This window comes from Furipterus horrens, unplaced genomic scaffold, assembly GCF_987537825.1.
Source record: "Furipterus horrens unplaced genomic scaffold, mFurHor1.1.pri manual_scaffold_1, whole genome shotgun sequence".
Classification (NCBI taxonomy): Eukaryota; Metazoa; Chordata; class Mammalia; order Chiroptera; family Furipteridae; genus Furipterus; species Furipterus horrens.
Window position 1 is genome coordinate 148427655 of NW_028327171.1, and position 23116 is coordinate 148450770.

The window sequence follows — 23116 nt, forward strand, 5'->3', positions numbered from 1 at the left end:
CAGTATGAAAAATTAATTGATGTAATTTCAGATTCCACAATGCAATTAATCTTTAAGAAATTATTGCTTGTCAAGTTTTGGTGTTATGTCAAAGAAGTATCCACAATTATCTGAAAATGCTATTAATATCGCTCACTCCTCTAACTACATACTGTACCAGGCTGGGTTTTCTTCCTCTTCTTCAATAAAACAATATAGCTCAATAAATTAAAGGCAGAAAGCTTTATGAGAACTTAGCTATCTTCTATTAACACAAACAAGAAAATATAATGTCATGCTTCTGATTTTTTCACAATATCTTGTTGTCATTAAACTATAATGTTTGTTAATATATAATGGGTTGATTATTGTTTTTAATAAATATTTTTAAATTTCTAAAAGCAAAACAAAACAAAAACCAAAGCAGGAGAATAAAGTTAATGGCAATCATTTTCAAATAGAAGACCTCCAAAGCAAAAGTATAATAACATTATTAAACACCTCAGAGTAAGTACCAAATGGTGTTATTCCAAACCAAAAGGTTTAATTACTTAGAGGAAAGAACAAAACCTAATGCTCTTATGCAAAAATCTACTTGGCTATACTCCTACGATAAAACAATAAATGCAGTAATGAGAATACAATAAAAATAGAACTCAGGTGGTTCTTGAGACTGGTGCATTTCGCACCTGACCTAAGTAAAAGAGTACATCTGTTTGCCCAAAGGTTACTGGAATGCTGCGAAGCAAGTTTTCAAAATGACCTCAGTGGAATCTTCAGAATTACCAGAGAATAATTTAGCTACCTATCAAAATCTGAAATAAAAAGGCAAAGCTGAATTTACTTCTTACCATAGGAATGGAGAGTTACGTTGCTCAGGCATAGTCTTAGAAAAGCAGTCTGCTGGACTCAGGGAAGCATGGAGTTTAGGATGGATGGGCTTTCACAGGAATAAGTGGTTTGGCATGACCCTTAAAAGCTGGGTTACTCAAGTGACTATTCTTTTTTAAGATTGTATTTATTTATGTATTCATTCATTCATTCATTCCTAGGGAGAGGGGATGGAAGGGAGAAAACATCAATGCATGAGAGAAACATGACCACCTGCCTCTCACACACCTCTGACCTAGCCTGTAACCTAGACATGTGCCCAGACCGGGAATTGAACCAGTGACGCTTTGGTTTGCAGTACAATGCCTAACGCATTGAGCCACACCAGTCAGGGCTCAAATGATTATTGTTGATTGGTTGGTACTATGAGGCATCTGTTTTGGAGTGACTTTATCCCTAATGAGCTGTCTTCAACAAATGAGAGGCTGATGCTAATTGGTTGACTTGCAAAAGCAGTTTTACTGAAGTGAGTTGTATTTATTAACTGACTATGTTTAAAATGGTTCTGGTTGCAACTTGGTTCTACGTCTACAGAATAATCAGTCTTTTTCTAAATTTGGGAGAATTTCTTATTCTGATTTTCTTATACAACCACGGTAGTTGTCAAATGTAGAAAATGTACAGTCTTTGTTCAAATTTCCTTATTCTTTTAAAGCGAAATTTATTATTTATAAGATTTATTGATCCATGAACACATGTCCCTTAAATCTTTATTTTGAAACAGTTTATCTGCTTTCTTTTGTTTCTCAAGAGATTGACATTTGAAGAATATAGATCAGTTTTTTGTTTGATTTTTGTCTTTTGGTTTTGTTTTGTTTTTATAAAACATCCTTCAATATGGATCTTTTTGATTCTTTCCTCATGGATAGATTTAGGTTCTGAATTTTTGGCCAGCATACCATAGAAGTGATATTGTTTCTCCAGTGATTCACATCACAGAATCTCAGTGATACCAATTTGCACCAGTTTTGGTGATTTTCATACGTGTCTCCAATGTAAAGTTACTATTTATTTCTTCTTGTGTGATAAGTATTTTATGGGGAGATACATACTATGAGACTGCACTCCCCATCAGACTTTTGGTTCAATGGTTTTTGTAACTACTGATTTAGCACCTATTGATTTCCTGAATCAATTATTACCATCATCATTGCAAAATGGTGATTTTCTAACCCTGTCATTCCTTTTCCTCCTTTTATTCACTTGTATATTAGTACCAATACAGGCTCATGGATTCTTCTTCTATTCAATGATTCTTAATCCGTTGTTCCAGATTCAGCCAGTGAGAGCCCTTCAAGCAGGCTCCTGAGTCCTTCTAACATGTTCACACCATTTTTTTTAAAAAAGAAATGTTTGTTTTTTAGAGACTTATTTATTTATTTACTTTTAGAAATAGAGGATGAGAGGGAAAGGGACGTCATTGGTTGCTTCTCATGCACCCCCAACCGGGAACCTGGTCCGCAACACAGGCATGTGCCCTGACTGGGAATCGAACTGGCGACCTTTTGGTTCACAGGCTAGCACTCAATCCACTGAGCCACACCAGCCAGGGCATCATACCATTTTTTAAGCACTTGTTTATTCTCTGGAACAAAAAGATATTCCAGGCTTTACTTATACTCTCAGAACCCCTGCCCAGGAATTAGTCATTTCTCTAAGGAAATCTGGTTTCTTTTATTTAAAAAATAATCCCATTGAATGTATTATGAATACCACTATATATTATTACATATGCATAGTATTATACAGCATAGATGTACCATAATCTGTTTAATATCTCCTCATTATTTTTAATCTTTTTTGTTTTTTACAATTTTACAATGAACAAGAGTCTTGTCAAAATAATATAAATGGAGCCACTTTAAGAAGGAGCTGCCAAAGGAATTGCCCTGCACATCTTATGTCTCAAATGTATGGAATGCTAAAACAGGGCAAAATAAACCTTTGGACTGGACCTAAGGCAAGATTGTGTCCCAAAGAACCATTTCCAAAGATAACAAGAAAGCAGTTATGACCACTGGACAAATGACTATCAGACTAAAAATTAAAAATATAGTTTAGAATTAATGTCACTATATTACATTATCTGCAACAATAGAAATGTCTTCCTTCTATTGATGTAATTGTTCTCCTCCCCTTTCTTATAAATACCCTTTGCCTTTGTCTCCCAATGTAACATTATATGGGTTTCTGCCTGAATTAATGATTCCTGAATAGCTATTTTTATTGATCTCAAATAAATGCTTGTTTGCCTCTCACTTTGAAAGGACTTTTTATTTTTAACTTAACAGTCTCCATACTTTGCACATGAATGAGTATATTTGTAGAATAATCATATACAGTTAGTAGACAAATTTTTGCATCAAAGACTTTTAGAATTTTTAATTTTGATAAATACATCCTTCTTAGAGGCTATACCAGTTTTATATTTCCATTTCCACCAGTATCATATGAAAAGCAGACAACAAAGCTTACAAATTTAGGTCAAAATTGTTTTATCCATAGTACATTTAGGGGATTTAAAATTTTTAATCAGTTTACTTGAATAGACAGTCAAAATTTTTTTTTTCTTAACCCTCCCAGTGACCAAGAAAAATAGGGCATTTAATCCTGCCCAAGAGTAGGACTGGTGATGAATTCAAACTGAACTAATTTTCTAAATTTGTGATTACATTTTTTTGCCACAAAGTCCTTAAGTATAACAATCAGTCACTTACCCTTTCAGCTCAAGGCTATCAGTTTAAATTCTTTTTCTAGCTCTTGAGCTTCCATAGGACTCTTTATATTGAATTTTCTTACAATGTTCAAGAGTAAATCTACCATGAAAATGATACCACCACAGTGCTTTATGCAGGGTAGAGCTCATTAACTGTTGATAAATAATGTAGCTTAAATTGATTAGTTTTGGAGTTACATATGACTACATTAAAGTTCTCTATTTTACTCTTTAAGCTTCACATGCTTATTTGTACATCTCTTTTTCATCTTAAGCCATTATTGAGGAATAAAGGAGGTAATGTATATAAAGCATCTACCACTCAATAAAAAGTAATTAAAAGTGTTATAATCCTGAAATGATATTTTTGGCCATAAATTGGGATTCTAGGTAGATACTGGATGGGCAGGTCCAAGAATTATTAGGTAGGAAGAATCATTGGGACTGATGGGGGACTCAAACGTTGGAAAATTTTAGTTTCAGGTAACAGTTAATAAGCTTAGTAAGCAATGTATGTAAAAAGCTATTGTTTCAGAAACTGAAAATATGACCCACCTACATCCGGGAGACCATAAGCAGTTCCACCTTCGTGTCTCAGGAGGACTGCAAGCAATCAAGACGGTATTTGAGCCATTATACTCCAGGGTGAGATGACCACTGCCCAGGGCACAGATGAAACAATGCTGCAGCTTTTATCTGATTAACTTTTCCCCTGAATTCCAAACCCCTGACCTACACTTTTCTTCTTATTAAAAAGCTCCGTTTGTAATGGAACATCAGACAGTCTGTTAGGGTACAAACCCGCTTTCTTCTCAGATTGCAGACCATCGAATAAAGTGCCCTTAAAGATTCAATCTCTGGCTCTGTTTATAGGGTCTGGTAGATGACAGGCAGTACAGACACCGGCTTTTCCGGTTTCAGGACCACTCAGGGCAAGTAAGAGAAAGGAGTCATTGACAGGCATAAGATTATAGACTTGATATTTGCTGTGTGGTGTTCGATGTGTGGTTAAAGACAAGAATGGGGAAGTTAGAAAGGAGTATTGGATTCAGAGTGTAAGGCCTTTACTCCTGAAGAGACGTTCTGAGGAGAAAAAGAAATATAAGATTTGGCAAGGCAAAGAAGCTAGATGAAAAGATAGATGAATTAATACACGAACAAATTAATTCAAAATCTATTTGAGTAGCAAATACTATGGATTAATTGCTCAGTGCAAACAGATACATGGTGGTGGTTCCAGAATTTCTGTAAGAACAAAGCCTGGGAGTAGCAATCTGGTCCGGAGAGTGTATAGAGAAGGGCCAGGGTTGGGAAGGGCATTTGTTTTAACTGCAATTTCTTAGCACTAAAGAACAGGGAGGGGCACTGATTGAGATTGTGGCTGGAACTGATCTGCCTCAGGTTAATCTTCAATTTAGCCTCTGTAGAGGGATACCGCCAAACATTAGTAAATTAATGAGATACGGATCTAGGGGATCTAGGAACAAAGAGTTCCCTCAGGTGGAGGAGGAAGCATTTATTCTCCATGGAGGGAGAGCAGAGGGAAAGATTTCATTAAAATGTGTGAATTTATTTGACTCTATTTCTCACATGAAAAATTGAATCAATGTTCTAAACAAACAAACAAAGGAACAACATAGATCTACAAAGACACAGAAAAGTTAAGAGATCCTGACAGACTGTTCAGAACCTGGCTTTAGCGGGGGTAAGGCAGGAAATAAAGCTGACGTGTATGCTCCGTGATTCCAAACATACACCTCAAGTGCTGCAGCAGCACTCAGGGAACCGTCATAGCTCACAAGAACTAATATGCCTCCTCCCATCTTCGTCCTTTTTTCGTTTAAGAAACATGTCCTGTATCAAGCACTTGGTTTGGCACTTTGCTAGGTGCAGACAACACAAGGGAAGAACAAAACACAGCCTGGAACTATGGAGCTGATAGTTGTAGTGTGTGTGGGCAAGCCCAACCCCTGGAACTCCTGAGGCCAGAGTGCAAGGCTACTGGGCCGTGAGGTGCCTGGTTTAAAATGAATACAATCCTGTGTGCTCTGGAGAGTGCCCAGAGGCCTATGAAAAGGGAACAACATATTAATAGCAAGAACTGACTTTCCTTAAGGGTTTACTGCAGTTTCTCCAGTGTGAAGTCCCAGCCAAGACCCCACCCTTGAACACCTGGGGCTTCATAGAATGCAGGTTCTTGGGAGCCTGCTAAATCTACTGAATCACAATGTCTGAGGGCGGGGCTCAGGAATCAGTAGTTTAATCAGGAATATCTTCAGGCCATTGTTATGTACAACTAAAACTTGAGAACAGTTGGCCTCTCCCTTTTTCTTCATTTTTACCTGAAGTAGGTACTATTATCACTCCTATTTTACGGAGGAGGAAATTGAGGCATAGAAAGGTTGATGAACTTGCTAAGGTCACACTGGTCTAGGATTGGAATCTAGACCAGTCTAGACGCAGGCCTTAGTCTTAAACATTGCAGTAGTTACCTCCTCTTGCTAAATGATTTGTTGCTAATACTTCAACAAGCATTAAACTCGCAGTTTGAAAACAACCCGTTAAATTTAGTCTGGTGAATTTGGGAAATTCACTAATATTTTGAATTTCAAGTCCCTCTGATCAAACTCAGGTCAAAACACCTCCACTCTGAAGGCGTGACTTGAACGGCTGGGCGGCGGAGCAGGCGGGGAAGGGAGCGATCGATGACTTCGGCGCGCCGCTGCCTGTTGGATCTGTTCGAGCCTCTCCCTCTAGGCCTGCCCACTCCCGCGCGCTCCTGGGCCCGCCCCTCTCGCCATCTTGGTCTAGAAAGGAGGGAGCTGTACGCGTGAGCAAATAGTCCAAGACTGGGAAAGTCAGCACTTGCTTGCGTCTGGAAGGTGCGGGACAGTGGCGGAGAGGACGCAGTTCTGATCTTCAGACGCGGGGGTAACTGTCGGGGTCACAGACCTAGGCCGCGCGGAACCCTCAATCGGGCGCCACCTCTGCCCCCTCGCGGTGAGACTCCGGGGACACACGGCTTCTCCCGCCCCCCACCGGTCTCCTCCCCCTGTTGAAAGCTGCCCGGGAAAGTGGTGGCGGGAGAGGGCCTGGGCCCGGGCGCCGTGGGCCTGAATGCGAGTTGCGGGGTGCAGGAGGAGGTTAGGGTCTAGGGTTAGTGCGCGCGGGGCCAAGGGTGCGGACGTGGTCGGTGGGACTGTGAGGCCCAGGGCGAGCGTGCAGGTCTGGGGTCCGGGCCGGCGCGGGGGTGTTCCCATCGGTCACTGGATTTTCTCCTTTTCCGGTCGGTGCCTCAGGGTGGCCAAGATGACGGCCCCGGGTGAGAGCCTCCTCGCGCCGCTCTTGGAGACTTTGGAAGACCCTTCAGCCTCCTATGGAGAGCAGACCGACGCTTACCTTACTCTGACAAGGTGAGGCCCCCTGGGAGTGGGGATGGGGCGTTCTGGGGCTTCTTGAGGGGAGTGTAGTTGGTGTGGGGCACGCAAAACGAGTTTGTGGATTTTAAAGTCCGGCAGCTGTGAGGAGGCCGGGGTCGAGGGGCAATGCGGGGAGTGTGTGCGTGCTAGGCGGCGCTCCTGGCTGCTGCTGCTGCTGCTTTGCCTGAAGTGAACGTTCTGGCGTCTTGCTGTCGAAGAATTGGAAGTTTGCTTGGAAGTGGGAAGGCTGGAGGAGTGCTTTTCAGTGTACGTCGCATACGTATTATCGGGACAGTGTGGCAACCCAGAATTGTTTTTTTAATCGAGAGCAATAACCCGGTTTTAAGTGCAAATGCTTCATAATATTTTTCTTCCCAGCAAACATGGAAGTTTCTGTAGTGACTGGGAAATTGCTGGGAGAGGATAACAATTGGTACAGAACGGTAAAGATTTAATAAGTTTGTACTTAGGTAGCTTAAGCAGTAGGTGAAGTTAATGTGCTAGAATTTTAACATAACATTTGAAAAGATACAGGTATTTTAGGGAGTGATTATATTCTTTTTGCCTGCTCTTTGCATAAAAACTTGTGTTATTTCTGCTTCTAAGTCGTATTACTGGAGAAGATGGAAAAGAGGTCATTATAGAAATTGAGAACAAACTTCCTCGGGTCTACGAAGTCTTAAAGGTATGTATCTCTTGTTTATTAAATTTTTTTTTTTTTATTTGTGGGGAAAAAAGTTCTGCCAGTTTACTCATAAAAACTTTGAGTTGTATATAAAGTACTCAGTTACCTTACAGTTTTCTCTCAGTAACTCCATGTCCCTGTGATGTCACCCTTTAATCCCCACTTTGCTGAAGAGATTGGCTTAATTTGCCTAAAGTTGCCCAAGGCCATTTGTATCCAAAAACCTTTGCTCAATTTAAAAGCAGTGATCAGAGATGACTATCTGCCTCTCCTCCTTTTTAGGAATGTACTCCTAAGTAAATGATTCTTTTCGTTTTTGGCCTATTTTTATCTCCTCACATCTTAGTTTTTGCTACTCTTGCCTGATTAGACACCATTATTAAGATAATCTTTATTGCTTGATTATAAGAAGGTGGTATAGTTAAACCTCAAATTGAGGACCTAGGTGCTTGTCCTTTTTTGAATATACTGTGGCTTTGTGACCTTCTTAACACAACTTTCAATTTTTTGTTCTTGGAAATAAGAGTTTGAACTCAATTTCCAAAGTCCCTTTGAGTTCATATTTCTTATGATACTGTTTTTGTGCTTTTAAATAAAAGTATTCTATCAAGATAGTCATTGTTTTAGTATGATTGGCTAAATGTTGAGGCAATTGAGGTATCTCTTATTACAGTCATCAGTGCTTTTCATGTAAGCAAGAGCTTTATTGTGGAGTAATTAGCTCAAGATGTGGATAGTGTTATTCGGTATCAACAGTATTTTTTATCCTGTTTTTCTTCATTGTCATGTACAGTATTCCCTCACTTATCGTGGGTATGTATTACATTCTAGACGCCCTGTGATAGGTGAAAATCTGCAAAGTAGGAACCTTACATTTATTTTAGTATTTATATATATTTTAAGGCTTTATAAACCCTTCCCACACACTTATAAACCATTTCCAATCCCTTATTAACCTTTCCCCACTCCCTTATTAACCTTTTCCACACTTTTATACACTACATATGTTCTTAAACATATTCTGCACTCTTAAACCTATGTAACTTTAACAACATACATATACAGTACCGCAAAATCCCACAATATAGTGAAAAATCCATGATAAATAATTAAATACAATATTTTTAAAAATCCCGCGATACAGCGAGGCCGCGATAAGTGAACCACGATAGAGAGAGGGACTACTTTACCACATTCCACCAGTATAATCATGTCCTGCATAATGATATTTTGGTCAACAACTTGTACCAAAAGAATATACCACAGTGGTCCCATGAGATAGTAATGGGGCTGAAGAATTTGTCTTGGTTTCTATCGCCTAGTGACATTATAGTCCTAATGTTATAGCTCAATGTGTTATTCACTAGTGTTTGTTGTAAACAAACCTCTGCTGCCAGTTGTATAAAAGTATAGTGCAGACAGTTATATACAGTAGATAATACTTGAGAAATGACTGTATTTACTACACTATACTTATTTTATGGTATTTTTCTACTTAATGAAAAAAGTTTATCTTAAAACAATATGCTGTGTTACCCTGGCAGCAGCCTCACATGTTGTACTTAACGTGTCTTGATAGCATTATTTTCTTTTGTGCTTGATTTAATCTCCTGTTTCGTTCAATAACATACTGTACAGGCTTATAGCCTAGGACCAATAGACTATACTATAGCCTAGGCATGTAGTAGGCTATGTTACCTGGGTTGTTTTTTTTTTTTTCGTTTGTTTTTGTCTTTTTTTTTTAGATATTTATTTACTTTTTAGAGAGAAGGGGGAAGGGAAGGAGAAAGAGGGAGAGAAACATTCATCTCTCACACAACCCCAGCCGGGGAACCTGGCCCACACCGCAGGCATATGCCCTGACAGGGAATCGAACCAGCGAACCTTTGGTTCGCAGACTGGTACTCAGTCCATTGAGCCACACCAGCAAGGGCTCATCCAGGTTTTTAAGTGTACTCTGTGATGTTCACACAATGACAAAATTGCCTAATGGTGCACTTGATGCATTTCACAGAACATATCCCTGGCATAAAGAGGCACATGACTGTATTTGATACGGTGAAAGCATGGATCTTCATATGTAAATAGGGTTTATAACTAAAATGACTGATGAAGAATTACAATTGACTCAGAAAACTCGGGGGTAGAGGCACCAACCTCCTCCCCCTTGCAATTAAAACTTAACTATATTTAGAAGCACCTGTGTGATTACTGCTAGGATAATCAGAAGGTTTGTGTGGAAGTTACTAAGCACTAAAAGGACATTTGAATTCCTTCAGAACAGGAATCATACTAGGTGAAAAGTGCTATTGTTTAGAATTCTGCTAGTATTGTTTCCATGAACCACAGCATTCTTGAAGATAAGACATACCACTTTTAAGAAACCCTTTCAGGCAATATGTATTTAATAAAAGTTTATTACAGACACATGCTAGCTATTATCCATGGGATGTAGTAGTAGCTCTCAAAGTCTTAAGTGTATAAGACTGTATTTGCAGTTGTCTGAATAGACTTCTTTAATATCCCTTATGCCCTAGGCTTTGGTTTTTGTGTCTTTGTTTAATTATAAAAGGGATGTCCCGGGGAAGTGCCTGTTCATATATTTAGTACTGACATTTATTCTTCCTGCTCAACAGTAACACATAGCAGAAGACTCTTGGATATCTGGTTCAGGGAAATGGGATTTGAACAAAAATCACAATAGGAAAGGTACTAAAAAAGACACAGGGTTTCATGTAACAACATTGGGGGATGTATTTGACAAGTTTGGGATTTCATAGCTTTTGCATCCATAATATGGGTTGGGCTTTGAATTCCAGGTGGACATGGATTCAAATTCTGACTGTAAAGTAGGGATTTTTTTTAAAAGATTGTGATAATGTTTAAAGCTCCTGGCACTTAAGATACTCAGTAAACGCTACATTTCAACCCCTCTCTTAGAGGCATCACTCAACTTTAATGCTTGGATATAAACTTTTGTGTTTCGGTCTTTTGCTTACCCTTTGTAGAAGGACTTTATTTCCTGTTTCGTTTTTAGCATCTTCCATTTGTTGGCTTTTTCTTTGCTTTCAGATGAGTGGAAATGTCTTTTTTTTTTTAGATTTTTATTTACTTATTCTTTTAGAGAGGGGAAGGGAGAGAGGAAGAGAGGGAGAGAAACATTAATGTGTGGTAGCTTATCATGCTCCCCAAACTGGGGACCCAGTCCTCAACCCAGGCACATGCTCTGACTGGGAATCAAATTGGTTCACAGGCCGGCACTCAATCCACTGAGCCACACCAGCCAGGGCTGTAAGAAAAATGTTCTTTATTTAGTTGATCTTTATCTAGTTTCCCTCTTTCTTTGCCATGCTATATATGTGGCCTCCTGATCTTATTTCATCTACTTTCAAAGATTTGTTGATTGATTGGATTAAAATTAACTTTACTTTTTAATCAAGTTTTGCTTTCTAAACATTGATCCACATTGTACTCATTTGTAACAAGAGTGGTTTTGTTTTATTGTTTTTGTAGACTCACATTTCCAGTCAAAACTCAGAGCTCAGTTGTGCTGCTCTACAGGCCTTGGGATTTTGTTTATATAATCCCAGAATTACCTCAGGATTATCAGGTAGTTAAATTTATTATGACTTAATATTTTGAAGTTTATAAGTATATACTTTTGATATTGTTAAAAGTACTGGTACCTCTATTAGATACATAACTTATAGTCTAGGATTTACTTTTGAGAAAGAAATCTTTAGATTATCATTGGAAGTTTCTTTTTCTTAGACATAGCCCTTTGACAGTGATAAAATTTGCACTAAAAGAAAATAAGCCTATTATAATTGTTATGAAAACTGAATTTTCTCCTTTGTAAAACACGTACCTGCTTTGGAAGTTAATCTTATTTTTAAAAATCTTTTTAAAAAACTTTATTTATTTTTAGAGAGAGGGAAAGGGCGGGAGACAGGGAGAGAAGCATCGATATGTGAGAAACACAGATTGGTTTCCTCTCTGCACGCACCCAGCTGGGGATCTGGCCCACAATCCAAGCATGTACCCTGACCAGGAATCGAACCGGCGACCTTTGGGTTTGCAGGCTAGCACTCAGTCCATTGGGCCATACCAGCCAGTGTGGAAGTTAATAATTTGGATGGTCATTTATTTTATATAAGCATATACAGTAAGGAATATGCTGAATTAAAAGTTTTTACATAGTGGGAAGTGGGATGATTTAGAACTAAAAGTGGTAATGAAATATAAGATGATCTGATGTTTTCTAAGTTTTCAACTAATCTTAATCCTTGCTCTAAAAGTTAGTAGTTTGCCATGGTAAAGGAAACCTAGGAGATGATCTTCAGAGAGGGAAAATCAGGAATACGGAATAGTGTTAGAAAATTGTTACCATCTTTTTCCTGAGGGAAATGTTTCTGATCTTTTTTATGTACAGAGTGGGGCAAAGTAGGTTTACTGTTTGTAAGAAAAATAATACAGTAATTAATAAATAATTATAGAATAAACTGATCACATACTGTAAACCTAATTTTGTCCCACCCTGTTTAGAAATGTTAGCAGTCTAAAGGAGGAGTTGTTCATTTTGGAGCAGAGATGTAGGGTTCATAAATAACATTTTGTCAAAAATTATATTGTACAAACTTAATAGTGATAACTAGGAAGTTATTTTAAATGCACAAAGTATCTGATTTAGAATCTACTGTTTTCTCTAAAGATACCCATGTACCTTTTTGTGTGTTTTGGAAAGAAGTTTGATAGCATTGGTTCACTGGTCCTTTTTTGATATGTATTTATTGACAGTGAGGTATATATTTTTCTCTTTTTATATAAGATGTTTTAAAGGATGAAAACTATTCCACATAATTAAAGCTGCTTGTTTTTCAGAGAAGAATATTCAAGAACTGCTTTCAAAATTGAATGATATTGTTAAGAGTTCAGACAAAAATGTATGTACTAGGGCACTTTGGGTGATATCCAAGCAGGCGTTTCCCTCTGAAGTTGTTGGCAAAGTAGTGAGTATAGTTTTTATTTTTTATTTTATTTTTTAAAAATGTTTTAATATTTACTTTTAGAGAAAGGGAAAGGGAGGGAGAAAGAGAGGGAGAGAAATATCAATGTGTTAGAGACATCCATTGGTTGCCTCTCACATGACCCCATCCAGGGACCTGGCCTCCAACCCAGGCATATGTGCCTTGATCAGGAATCAAACCAGCCACCCTTTGGTTCGCAGGCTGGCACTCAGTCCACTGAGTCGTACCAGCCAGGGCTATGAGTATAGTTTTTATGTGTCTTCTTAACTACATGCCATTTTAAAAATTCAAGCTTCCTTGATTTGTATTTATTTTGTTCTATCTTTTAGGTATCCAGTATAATTGATTCATTAGAAATAGTATTTAATAGAGGAGAAATGCATTCTGCTGTTGTTGATTATGAAGCATTAAATGTCATCATAAGGTATGAATTTGGATGCTCTGCAAATTTTAAGAATATTTTCAGGAAATTTAGAATTCAAGAAGTGAACCTTTTTTAAAAAAGATTTTATTTACTTATTTTTAAAGAGAGGAGAAGGGAGGGAGAAAAAGAGGGAGAGAAACATCACTGTGTGGTTACCTCTTGCATGCCCCATTGTACACCCCCAACTGGGGATCTGGCCTACAACCCAGGCATGTGCCCTCACTGGGAATTGAACCAGTGACACTTTGGTTCACAAGCTGGTGCTTAATCCACTGAGTCACACCAGGCCAGCTCAAGGAGTGAATTTTTGGGACTTGAGAATTTGAGTTAGACATTGAAAGAAGGAAATGTTTTCCAGACTACAAGTCGGTAACAGGAAGAAGAGAGTGGATGTGTTTAAGTTAGTAGGTTTCTTTGTTTTTATTGAGATACTCTTAAAGTCTTGGTTAGGCTGCTGCTGCTAACATAATTCTCAATTTAAAGGTTGTTTTTGTTAAAATCTCTGAAAGAGTTTAAAAAATGACGTAGACTCCCAATTGAGGTATAGGGGGCATTTAGGATGTCGTTAACAGTGCCTAGCAGGAGATGGGAGAACAAGAAAATCCCCTACTTTCTTCTTCTGCCCATCCCTGCTCTTTGTAATGGACATGTTATCAGCACAGACTCATTGTTGGTAAGCTTTGTCTTAGCTCTTGTTTTAAAGTTTTCTTTCATAATTCAGCTATTTGCTTTACCTATTTAGTGTTCTGATGTCTTGATTGATGCTCACATTATATTTCAGTTCACTGACTGTCCTATAAGAACATTGAATTGAATTATAAAAAAATAATTAGTATTTAAAAATTTTTTAAAGAAGATAAAATATGTTCTTATTTTTTAAATGTATAAGAGTAATACTGAAATCTAAAAATTAGCAAGTAAAAATTAGGTCTTTTTTGTGTATATACATATATGTACATATTCTAAAACTAATGGAGTATACAATGCATATTTCTATGTGCTGCTTTTTTCCTGGTAGTTTAGACATGAAAGGTGAGGTCAAACTAAATTATTCATTGATTTCTCTATTATAGGCTAATTGAACAAGCCCCACTTCAAATGGGAGAAGTGTCAATTAGGTGGGCAAAACTGGTCATACCTTTAGTTGTTCATTCAGCCCAAAAGGTGCATTTGCGGGGAGCGACTGCTCTAGAGATGGGAATACCATTGTTGCTTCAGAAACAGCAAGAAATAGCATCTATCACAGAGCAGCTTATGACTACTGTAAGTATTGCTTTGTGTAAGGTTCTGCACCAAGCTTAGGGCTCATTGGTATAATTGTACTGTGATCTAGGAAATTCCTCTTTGAATTAAAACAATTGCTTAAGTTAGTGTAGGCATACTGATCTCACATTACGAGGGGAGATGTCTGTCGATTAAGTATTAACTATAATCCAGACATTTTACTCCATCAACAGTGAATGGTGATAGGAAAGGATTGCATTTTTGGAAAAGGGAGAGTATTAACTAATTCAGTGCTATTTGGGTTGTTTTAGCATAATCCCAATAGATAATTTAATACACATAAGTGTATCTACTATGTATTATTTTCTAAAGTTGTTATTTGCCCCAGGTTTTAGGTTTTTCAATCCTTTTTCTAGTAACATATTTATTGAGCACTATTATATGCTAAGTGTTTTAGGGTACTGAGTATAGCTGGGAACAAAAGAAACGAGTTTATTTTTCTAGTGGTAGAGATAATAAAGTATATGGGAAACTAAGTAAAAAACAATGGAGAATAGCAGGGATGGGAAGAGTGTCATTGGAGAGGAAGGATGAGATGGTCAGAGAAGGAAAATAATGGGATATCTGAACAGTGATTTGAAGGTGATACAGGAGTTAGCTCTTGGGAGGAACCATGAGAGCAAAAGGCCGTGCTCTGATTGTTGTGTTCAGTGAACACTGGGCAGGCAGTATGTTAGTAGAGTTCATAGGAGTGAGGAGTAGGAGATGATTTTAAAAAACAGCCAGATCACGTTGGACCTTGAGGGTCATTGTAAGACTAGGTTCTCATGAAAACCATATTTGGAGGTTTTGAGTCTAGGAATGGTGTATGTACTAACTTGGGTTTTAAAGGGATCACTTTGCCTATGTTGCGAATAGACTAAAAGGGATTGAGTAGGGACAGGGAAACTATTAGTTAGATGTGTACTGCATAATCCAGACAGGGAGCCTTCCAGATTCTACATCCTGGGGTTGGTTTGTTCTTTTTTAAAAGTTAAATCATGGTAGTGTTTGGAGTCTGATAAAGTATCCCTTGTCCTTGCAAGTTTTTAAAATTCTAATAAATTTATTAATTTTTTTTTTCAAAATACTTTATTTTTTTAGAGGTAGGGGAAGGTAGAAAGAGAGGGGGAGAAACATCAGTGTGTGGTTGCCTCTCATGTGCCGCCAATGGGGGACCTGGCCCATGACCCAGGCGTGTGCCCTGACCTGGGAATCGAACCGGCAACCCTTTGGTTCGCGGGCTGATGCTCAATCCACTAGGCCACACCAGCCAGGGCCCAAGTTTATTAATTTTTAAGAGTATAAATAAAATATTTTATGTATTTGAACTAAAGTTTTCTCAGATACCTGTTATCCATGAAGCTATTAATATATTTTTAAAGTTACTGGAGAAGTTAACATTTAAACTTTTAATTAATGATATGCACACTGAAGTTTTTAGGGGAAAGAATATTAGTAGAAAAAAATTAAGCTGTATTAATGACCAGATTGTGAAAAGCATAGTAAAATGTTAATGATTATTTATATTTGGACATTTATTATAAAACTCAGCTTTGTTATATTTATGTAAGTTTCCTGATAAAACATTGGGTAAAGTTATTTAGCTGAGACAGTCAGCCAATTTGATACTGCATATTTTTTCCTTTCCAAGAATCCTTTTGCTAAATACTCTTTCTTTTGTTTGCAGAAATTACTTTCAGAACTCCAAAAGCTATTTATGAGTAAAAATGAGACTTATGTTTTAAAACTATGGCCTTTGTTTGTCAAACTTCTTGGGAAGGTAAGTCCACATTTAAAGAACAGTTCACAGTTTTACATGCCAAACCCTTTTGTTTCTTAACTCTTTTTACGTAGTATAGTTGATCCTCGTTATTTGTCATACCATATGTGCAAATCCACCTGCTTACTAAAATTTATTTGTAAACCCAACGTCAGTACTTGTACTGTATAATTTCCTACAGTTATTGCCAGTGTGTATGTATAACAGACATGCAGAGTGGCAAAAAAATATGAGTTCCAGAGAGTATTTGTTCCCAGGTTACATTGAATAAGGAAGGTTATGTTCTGTCTTTTTGTTTGAGCTCTCTATATCCTTTATTTTTCTAAGTATATTTCATTGATTATGCTGTTACAGTTGTGCCAGCTTTTTTTCCCCTTTGCCCGTCACCAGCCTGTAGCCCCCTTTCCTCCAGCAACTCCCATCCCTTACTTAGTTCATGTCCATGGGCCATGCATTTAAGTTCTTTGGCTTCACCATTTCCTATACTTGAGGTACACTCTTTGTGTGGGCTGAGTACACCCTCTTGTAGTTGAGCCTGGGTTACTGTTAGTAGATCAATGGGAGGAATTTACTCAGGCCAGTCAGCTGCAAGGACTGGCTGTGACCACTGACCACCAACCTCTGCCTGCCATGGAGGATCAGCAGTTTATTCACTGACTCAGTTCCCATTGGTTTTTGCAGCCAGAAGTTGTGGGGACTTATCTTCCCCCTGTCTATTCTGTTCCTACCTACTATGCATCTCAATCCCTGAACCACTACCCTCTTGCTCCCCTTAACTCCTCCCAGCTGATAACCCTCCAGATGATCCCTGTTACCTGTGATTTCCTTCCTGTTCTGGTTGGTTGCTTGGTTTGTTTTTGTTTTTTAGATTCAGTTGTTGATAGTTGTGAGTTTGTTGTCATTTTAATGTTCATAGTTTTGATCTTTTTCTTAAGTAAGTCCCTTAATATTTTAAATAATAATGGCTTGGTGTGATGATGAACTCCTTTAGCTTTGCCTTGTCTGGGAAGCACTTCATCTGCCCTTCCATTCTAAGTGATAGCTTTGCTGGACAGAGTGCTCTTGGTTGTAGGTCCTTGCTTTCTTTGCATCACTTTGAATACTTCTCGCCAGTCCCTTCTTGCCTGCAAAGTGTCTTTTGAGAAACAGCTGATAACCTTATGGGAACACCTTTGTAGGTAATGTCTTGCTGATTTTAAGATTCTCTCTTTAACCTTTGGCATTTTAATTATGATGTGTCTTCGTGTGGTCCTCTCTGGGTCCAACTTGTTTGGGACTCAGTGCATCCTGGACTTATATCTATTTCCTTTGCCAAATTAGGGAAGTTTTCTTTGATTATTTCTTCAACTAAAAGTGTTCAATTTCTTGCTCTTCCTCTTCTTCTGGCACCCCTGTGATTTGGATGTTGGCAGTTTTAAAGTTGTCCAAGGGTTTCCTAAGCCTCTCCTTGTTTTTTCAATTCTTGGTTTCTTCTTTATGTTCCGGGTAGATGTTTATTTCTTCCTTTTGTTCCAAAACCTTGATTTGAATCCCAGCTTCCTTCCCATCACTGTGGTTCCCTGTATATTTTTATTTCACTTTGTATAACTTTTACTTAACTTATTTTGTGGCCACACACAGATAATTTCTGTGAGCATCCTGATCACCAGTGTTGTACTCTGCATCTGATAGGTTGTCTATCTCCATTTGGTTTAGTTCTTTTTCAGGGGTTTTGTTCTATTCTTCTCATTTGGGCCATGTTTCTTTGTCTCCTCAATTTGGCAGCCTCCCTGTGTTTGTTTCTTTGTACTATTAGGTAGAGCTGCTTTGACTCCATATCTTGGTAGTGTGGCCTAATGCAGTAGGTGTCCTTTAGGGTCCAGTGGCACGGCCTCCCCTATCACCCAAGCTGGTTACTTGAGGTATGCTCTTCGTGTGGGCTGAGTACACCCTCTTGTAGTTGAACCTTGTTTGCTGTTGGCAGATCAATGGGAGGGATTTACTCAGGCCAGTCAGCTGGAAGGACTGACTGTGGCCACTGATCATCAACTTTTGTGCTCTGTGGAGGACCAGCTGTACAGGGGTACGGTGGTAGTGCTCTGATGTGGTCTGTAGTTGTCCACTGGGTGTGCTGGCCCTGGGATTTCCTGAGTGAGCAGGCCAAGGTCAGCCCCCACCTGTGTTTTGTCTGGGGCAACTGTGCCTAAGCTATAAAGCAATCTGAGATGGCTGCTACTTGTACTGGGCTTAGGGGTTTCCAGGGAAAGCCAAGTTGAATCTAAGCTGGCTGCTGCTCGTGCCAGGCCTGGTACTCACTGAGGCCAGCTATTGCTTGTTTTATGTGACTTAGAAAGTTGTGAAACAAGAGCCAAGACCAGCCATTCATACGGAAAAGCAGCTTGAGTGGGTCCATAATTTGGGTGGGGCAGAGTCTCTGGGGGTCTCCAAGGCAGGTCAAATAGTGTTAGCCAGGTTGTTGGAGTCTCAGATATGGCACCAGCTTGCCAGCTCTGGGGGGATGGTTAGCAAAGGGACAATGGTTTCTGCTGGCCTTGAAGCCAGACACTTCAGTTTCTCTCTGTGTGCCACTGTTGCCTTTCAAGCTGCTATCCTGGTGCTGGACCCAGAGGGAGTGAGTCTGTGTGTGGGTTCTTTAAGGGAAACTGCTTGGAGCATTAACAGTTTCTTCCACTGACTCAATCCCCACTGGTTTTTGCAGCCAGAGATTGTGGGGACTTACATTCCTGGCACTGGAACTCGGGGCTGGGGGCCTGGTGTGGGACTGAGACTCCTGGCTCCCGAGATATCCCTCCTGAATTTTTATCACTGCACATGGGTGAGAGACCAGCCCATTCTGCGTTTGTGTCCCTCCTACCTGTCCCAGTGGATGTGGTTTCTTCAATTCAGTTGTAGTCAGACTTCCATTCAGCTCGATTTCTGATAGTTCTGAGTAATGGTTGTTCTATATTTTAATTATAATTTTGATGTGGTTGTGTGAAGAGGCAAGCAAGCCACATCTGCTTATGCCGCCATCTTGACTGGATCCCAGCTCTTGATATCCTTTAAATGTCCTTTTCATGATCCATTTAGTGCCACATTTTTTACATTTTGTGCTTTTTCTTCATGATTGCTTTCATGTTTATTAATTTGGGGGGGGGGACACAAACATCAGATTGGTTGCCTCTTGCACATACCTTGACTAGGGATCAAACCTGTAACCTAGGGTATGTGCCCTGACTGGGGATCAAATCCAAGACCTTTTGGTGGATGGCATGACACTGCAACCAACTGAGCTATCTGACCAGGGCTATGATTGCATGTTTTAATGGTCCCCAAGTGTAGTATTGAAGAGTGCAGTCTATGGTTGCTACATACAGAAAGACTGCTGTGCTTTATGGAGAAGATAGGGGTGTTGGATAAGCTTCGTTCAGGCATGAGTTATAATGCTCTTGGGCAGCAGTTCAGTGTTAGTGAAATAGTGATGTACAGTGAGCATTGCATTAACGCTGTTTAGGTCAACAGTGGACTGCATATACAATGATGGTCGTCCCACAGGTTATAATGGAGCTGAGAATTCCTATTGCCTAGTGACAGCATGTGTTTGTGGTGATGTTGGTGTCATCAAACCTGCACTGCCAGTCACATAAAAGTTATCACATTCAATTATATACGGTACATAATACTTGATAATGATAATAAATTATGGTTACTGGTTTATTTACTATACTACTTATTGTTATTTTAGGATGTTCTCTCTGCTTATTAATAAAAGTTTGCTGTAAAATAGTATGCTGTGTTCCCCTGACAGGAGGAGCCTTGTACATCTTGGGCTTACCTCTCTTGATTGCATCATTTTCTCTTGTGCTTGATTTAACCTCATGTTTTGTGCAGTAACATATGTACAGGTCTGTAGTCAAGAAATTGTGTAGCCTAGGTGTGTAGTAGGCTGTACATCTAGGTTTGTGTGAGTGCATTCTATAATGTTCACACGGTGACAAATTTTCTGATGTATTTCTCAGGCAATTGTATGACTGTATATTAAGTAAGGTGTTTCTTAAAAAAAAAAAAAACATAAAACAAGGTTGTGTATTGATTGGTTAAAACACAGGTGACCAGAGGCTCACAGGAACCTAACTGCATTTTTCCTAGGAGGAATGGCTCAGTATTCCTTAATACAGTGTTTGAGATGACTTACTAGAGCATAACTATTATGAATAGTGAGAATTGACTGTATGGTCTGTTTGTTAGCCAGGTTTTCTTGAGAGGAGAGTATATGGTTTTCTTCATTGTGGTAAATATAATACTATAAACATCTGAAGTGTATAGCTTAGTGGCATTAAATACATTCACAAGTTGTAAATATCACCACTATTTATACTCAAAGCTTTCATTATCTCCAAGAAAGACTCTTACTCCCTCTGTTCTTTTCCTGGTAACTTCTACTTTCTGTCTGTACGGATTTGTTAATTCTAGGTACTTGATATATAAATGCATTTCTATAATATTTGCCCTTCTGTGTATTATTTCACTAAGCATAATTTTTTTAAGGCCCAACCATGTAGCACATTAAAATTTCATTCCTTCTTAAGGCAGAATAATATTTTGTGTGTACTTACCTCATATTGTTTATCCATTCATTTGTTGTTGGATATTGACTTGTTTTCACTTTTGGGCGATTATGAATGAAGCTGCTGTGAATATTGGTGTAAAGGTATCTGTTGGATTCTCTGCTTTTAGTTCTTTTGGATATGTACATAAGAGTGGAATTGCTGGGTCATATGGTAGTTCTATGTTGAACTTAGAGAGAAACCTCCCAACTCCTCAGTGGCTGCACCATTGTACACTCCTACCAGTAATGCAAAAGGGTTCAGATTTCTCCACATCCTTGTCAAAACTTGTTATTTTCCTGCTTTTTTTGGGTAATAGCCATTCCAGAAAATGTTTGCTTTATATTTATTTGTTTGTCTGCAAAACTGAACCATTGTAATTTTTTTTACAATGCGATAAATAGTTCTGATGAATGTGGACATACAAAACTATTGGATAGGGTTCAGAAACATCATAGTAATGATGGTTTTTCTTACTGGTTTATAGTCTTCAATAATTTTGAGTTTCTTGTGTGAAACAGCTGTCAGGCCAGTATAACTGCATTTATGCATCCATCGTTTTAAGGATTGTTATTTGGGGTGCATATTCTCCCCAAATAACCTTGCTTCCTTGAGTTACAAGGCCCAAATTGCCCACATTCACCTCAGTACCTGTGGTAGTAATACCATAAGGAGTATATAGTGGGGATGAGAGATTTTTCTGCACACTATTTGTTGACAAGCAAAAGGTGAATTTGCACTTAAGTATTACATGAGCCTTACTGAAACAAGTCCATTGGCTTATATTTAGGTGGTTTTTACATAACAGCCATTTTCAACAGCAGAATTTAATACCTAACCTTTTTCATACATTTTCCTTTCTCTTTCCTGTTCCAGTAACTTAATATTTCTGTTCCTCCATGGGTATGAACCTTGGGCAGAGGGTCTTCCCTCTTTCTCTTCTGATTTTTATTTGAAAGTACTCAAAATAAACTTGACTGTCCCTCTGTGTCCAGCAGGGTGGTAGATAGTTTCCTGTGGATTCTCTTCATCCTTTTTTTGTTTGGGGTTTCTCTTCATGTATCTTGTCTTTTATTTTCTTAATATGGAACTATTTATACTAGAGCTTAGCCTTCAGACCAGTCATTTTTGACCTCTGAACATTTATGAACTTCTCAACTTTTCTTCTTTCTCTTTTTCTCATGATGGTCAAAAATAATCCCAGTGATATTCATAGTGTTTATGGTAGCTCAGTATGTTCGTTTTGTGGCATGGTGATGCCAGCTCAACTACTTGGGAAAGAAGCCTTAAGTTTTTGGATCTGAGAGATCCAAGAGATGACTCCACACAACTCAGACGGCAGGAAAGCCTTTGTTCATTTTTTAAAAAAATTATATTATTATTAAATTTTTATTTTATCTAGGTTCTCCTGTGAAAGTAGTATTTTATTTTTCAATTACAGTTTATTTCACATTCAGTTTTGTATTAGTTTCAGATGTACAGCATAGTGGTTAGACAGCCATATTCTTTACAAAGTGATCCCACACACCCCCATCCTTGATATTACAAGTACCCACAATGTGACTGATTATATTCCCTTTGCTGTACCTTACATGCCCAGCCTTTGTCCATTTTTAAATTGAGTGGTTTCGTTTTTGGTAAATTGTAGTTCTTTATTCTGGATACTAATGTTTAATCAGACATGATTTGCAAATATTTTTCCCATTTTGTAAGTTGTCTTCACTTTCTTGATAGTATCCTTTGGTGCATAAAAGTTAAATTTGATGAAGTACATATAAATTAGATAATAGATAACTGTTGCCTGTGCTTTCTTTGTCATATCTGTGGAGTTGTTACCAAATACAGTGCATTAATCTTTTTCCTTATGTTTTCTTCTAGGAGCTTTAGTTTTTAGTTTGTATGTTTTGATCTTTGATCCACTTTGAATTTATTTTTGTATATAAGACAAGGGTCCAGCTTCAGTTTTGCATGTGGCTATTTAATTTTCCCAGCATTATTTGTTAAATAGACTTTTTCTTATGAAAGGTCTAGGCACACCTGTAAAAGATCAATTGACAGTATATGCAAGGGTTTATTTGGGGGCCATTATTCCATTCTGTTTGTTCTTGTGTCACTATCATATGTTTTTATTTTTTTAATGATTTGAGAGGGACAGAGAGAGCGAGAGACAGACATTGGTTTGTTATTCCACTTATTTATGTATTCTTTGGTTGCTTTTTGTGTATACCCTGACCAGGGATCGAACCCACAACCTTGGTGTATTGGGATGGTTCTCTAACCAACTGAACTACCAGGCCAGAGTACTACTATATGCTTTTACTGCTATAGTTTTGTAGTAAGTTT

At 38.4% G+C, this 23116-nt stretch overlaps 1 protein-coding gene across 2 annotated transcripts in view; it reads left to right on the top strand.

Annotated features, from left to right (window-relative positions):
* Window positions 1-6879: 6879 nt before the first annotated feature.
* The window catches only part of RIF1 (replication timing regulatory factor 1), a 64495-nt gene continuing 48258 nt past the window's right edge, over window positions 6880-23116 (top strand). Inside the window, exons 1-7 of one of the 2 annotated variants that reach the window (XM_090279713.1) lie at window positions 6880-6999; window positions 7612-7690; window positions 11204-11300; window positions 12572-12699; window positions 13047-13141; window positions 14215-14404; window positions 16095-16187. In XM_090279713.1, the coding sequence (XP_090135839.1) occupies window positions 6896-6999; window positions 7612-7690; window positions 11204-11300; window positions 12572-12699; window positions 13047-13141; window positions 14215-14404; window positions 16095-16187 (786 nt within the window). In that variant the 5' untranslated portion in view covers window positions 6880-6895. The remainder of the gene's footprint in view (window positions 7000-7611; window positions 7691-11203; window positions 11301-12571; window positions 12700-13046; window positions 13142-14214; window positions 14405-16094; window positions 16188-23116) is intronic. The other variant, XM_090279721.1, reaches the window with a different exon arrangement.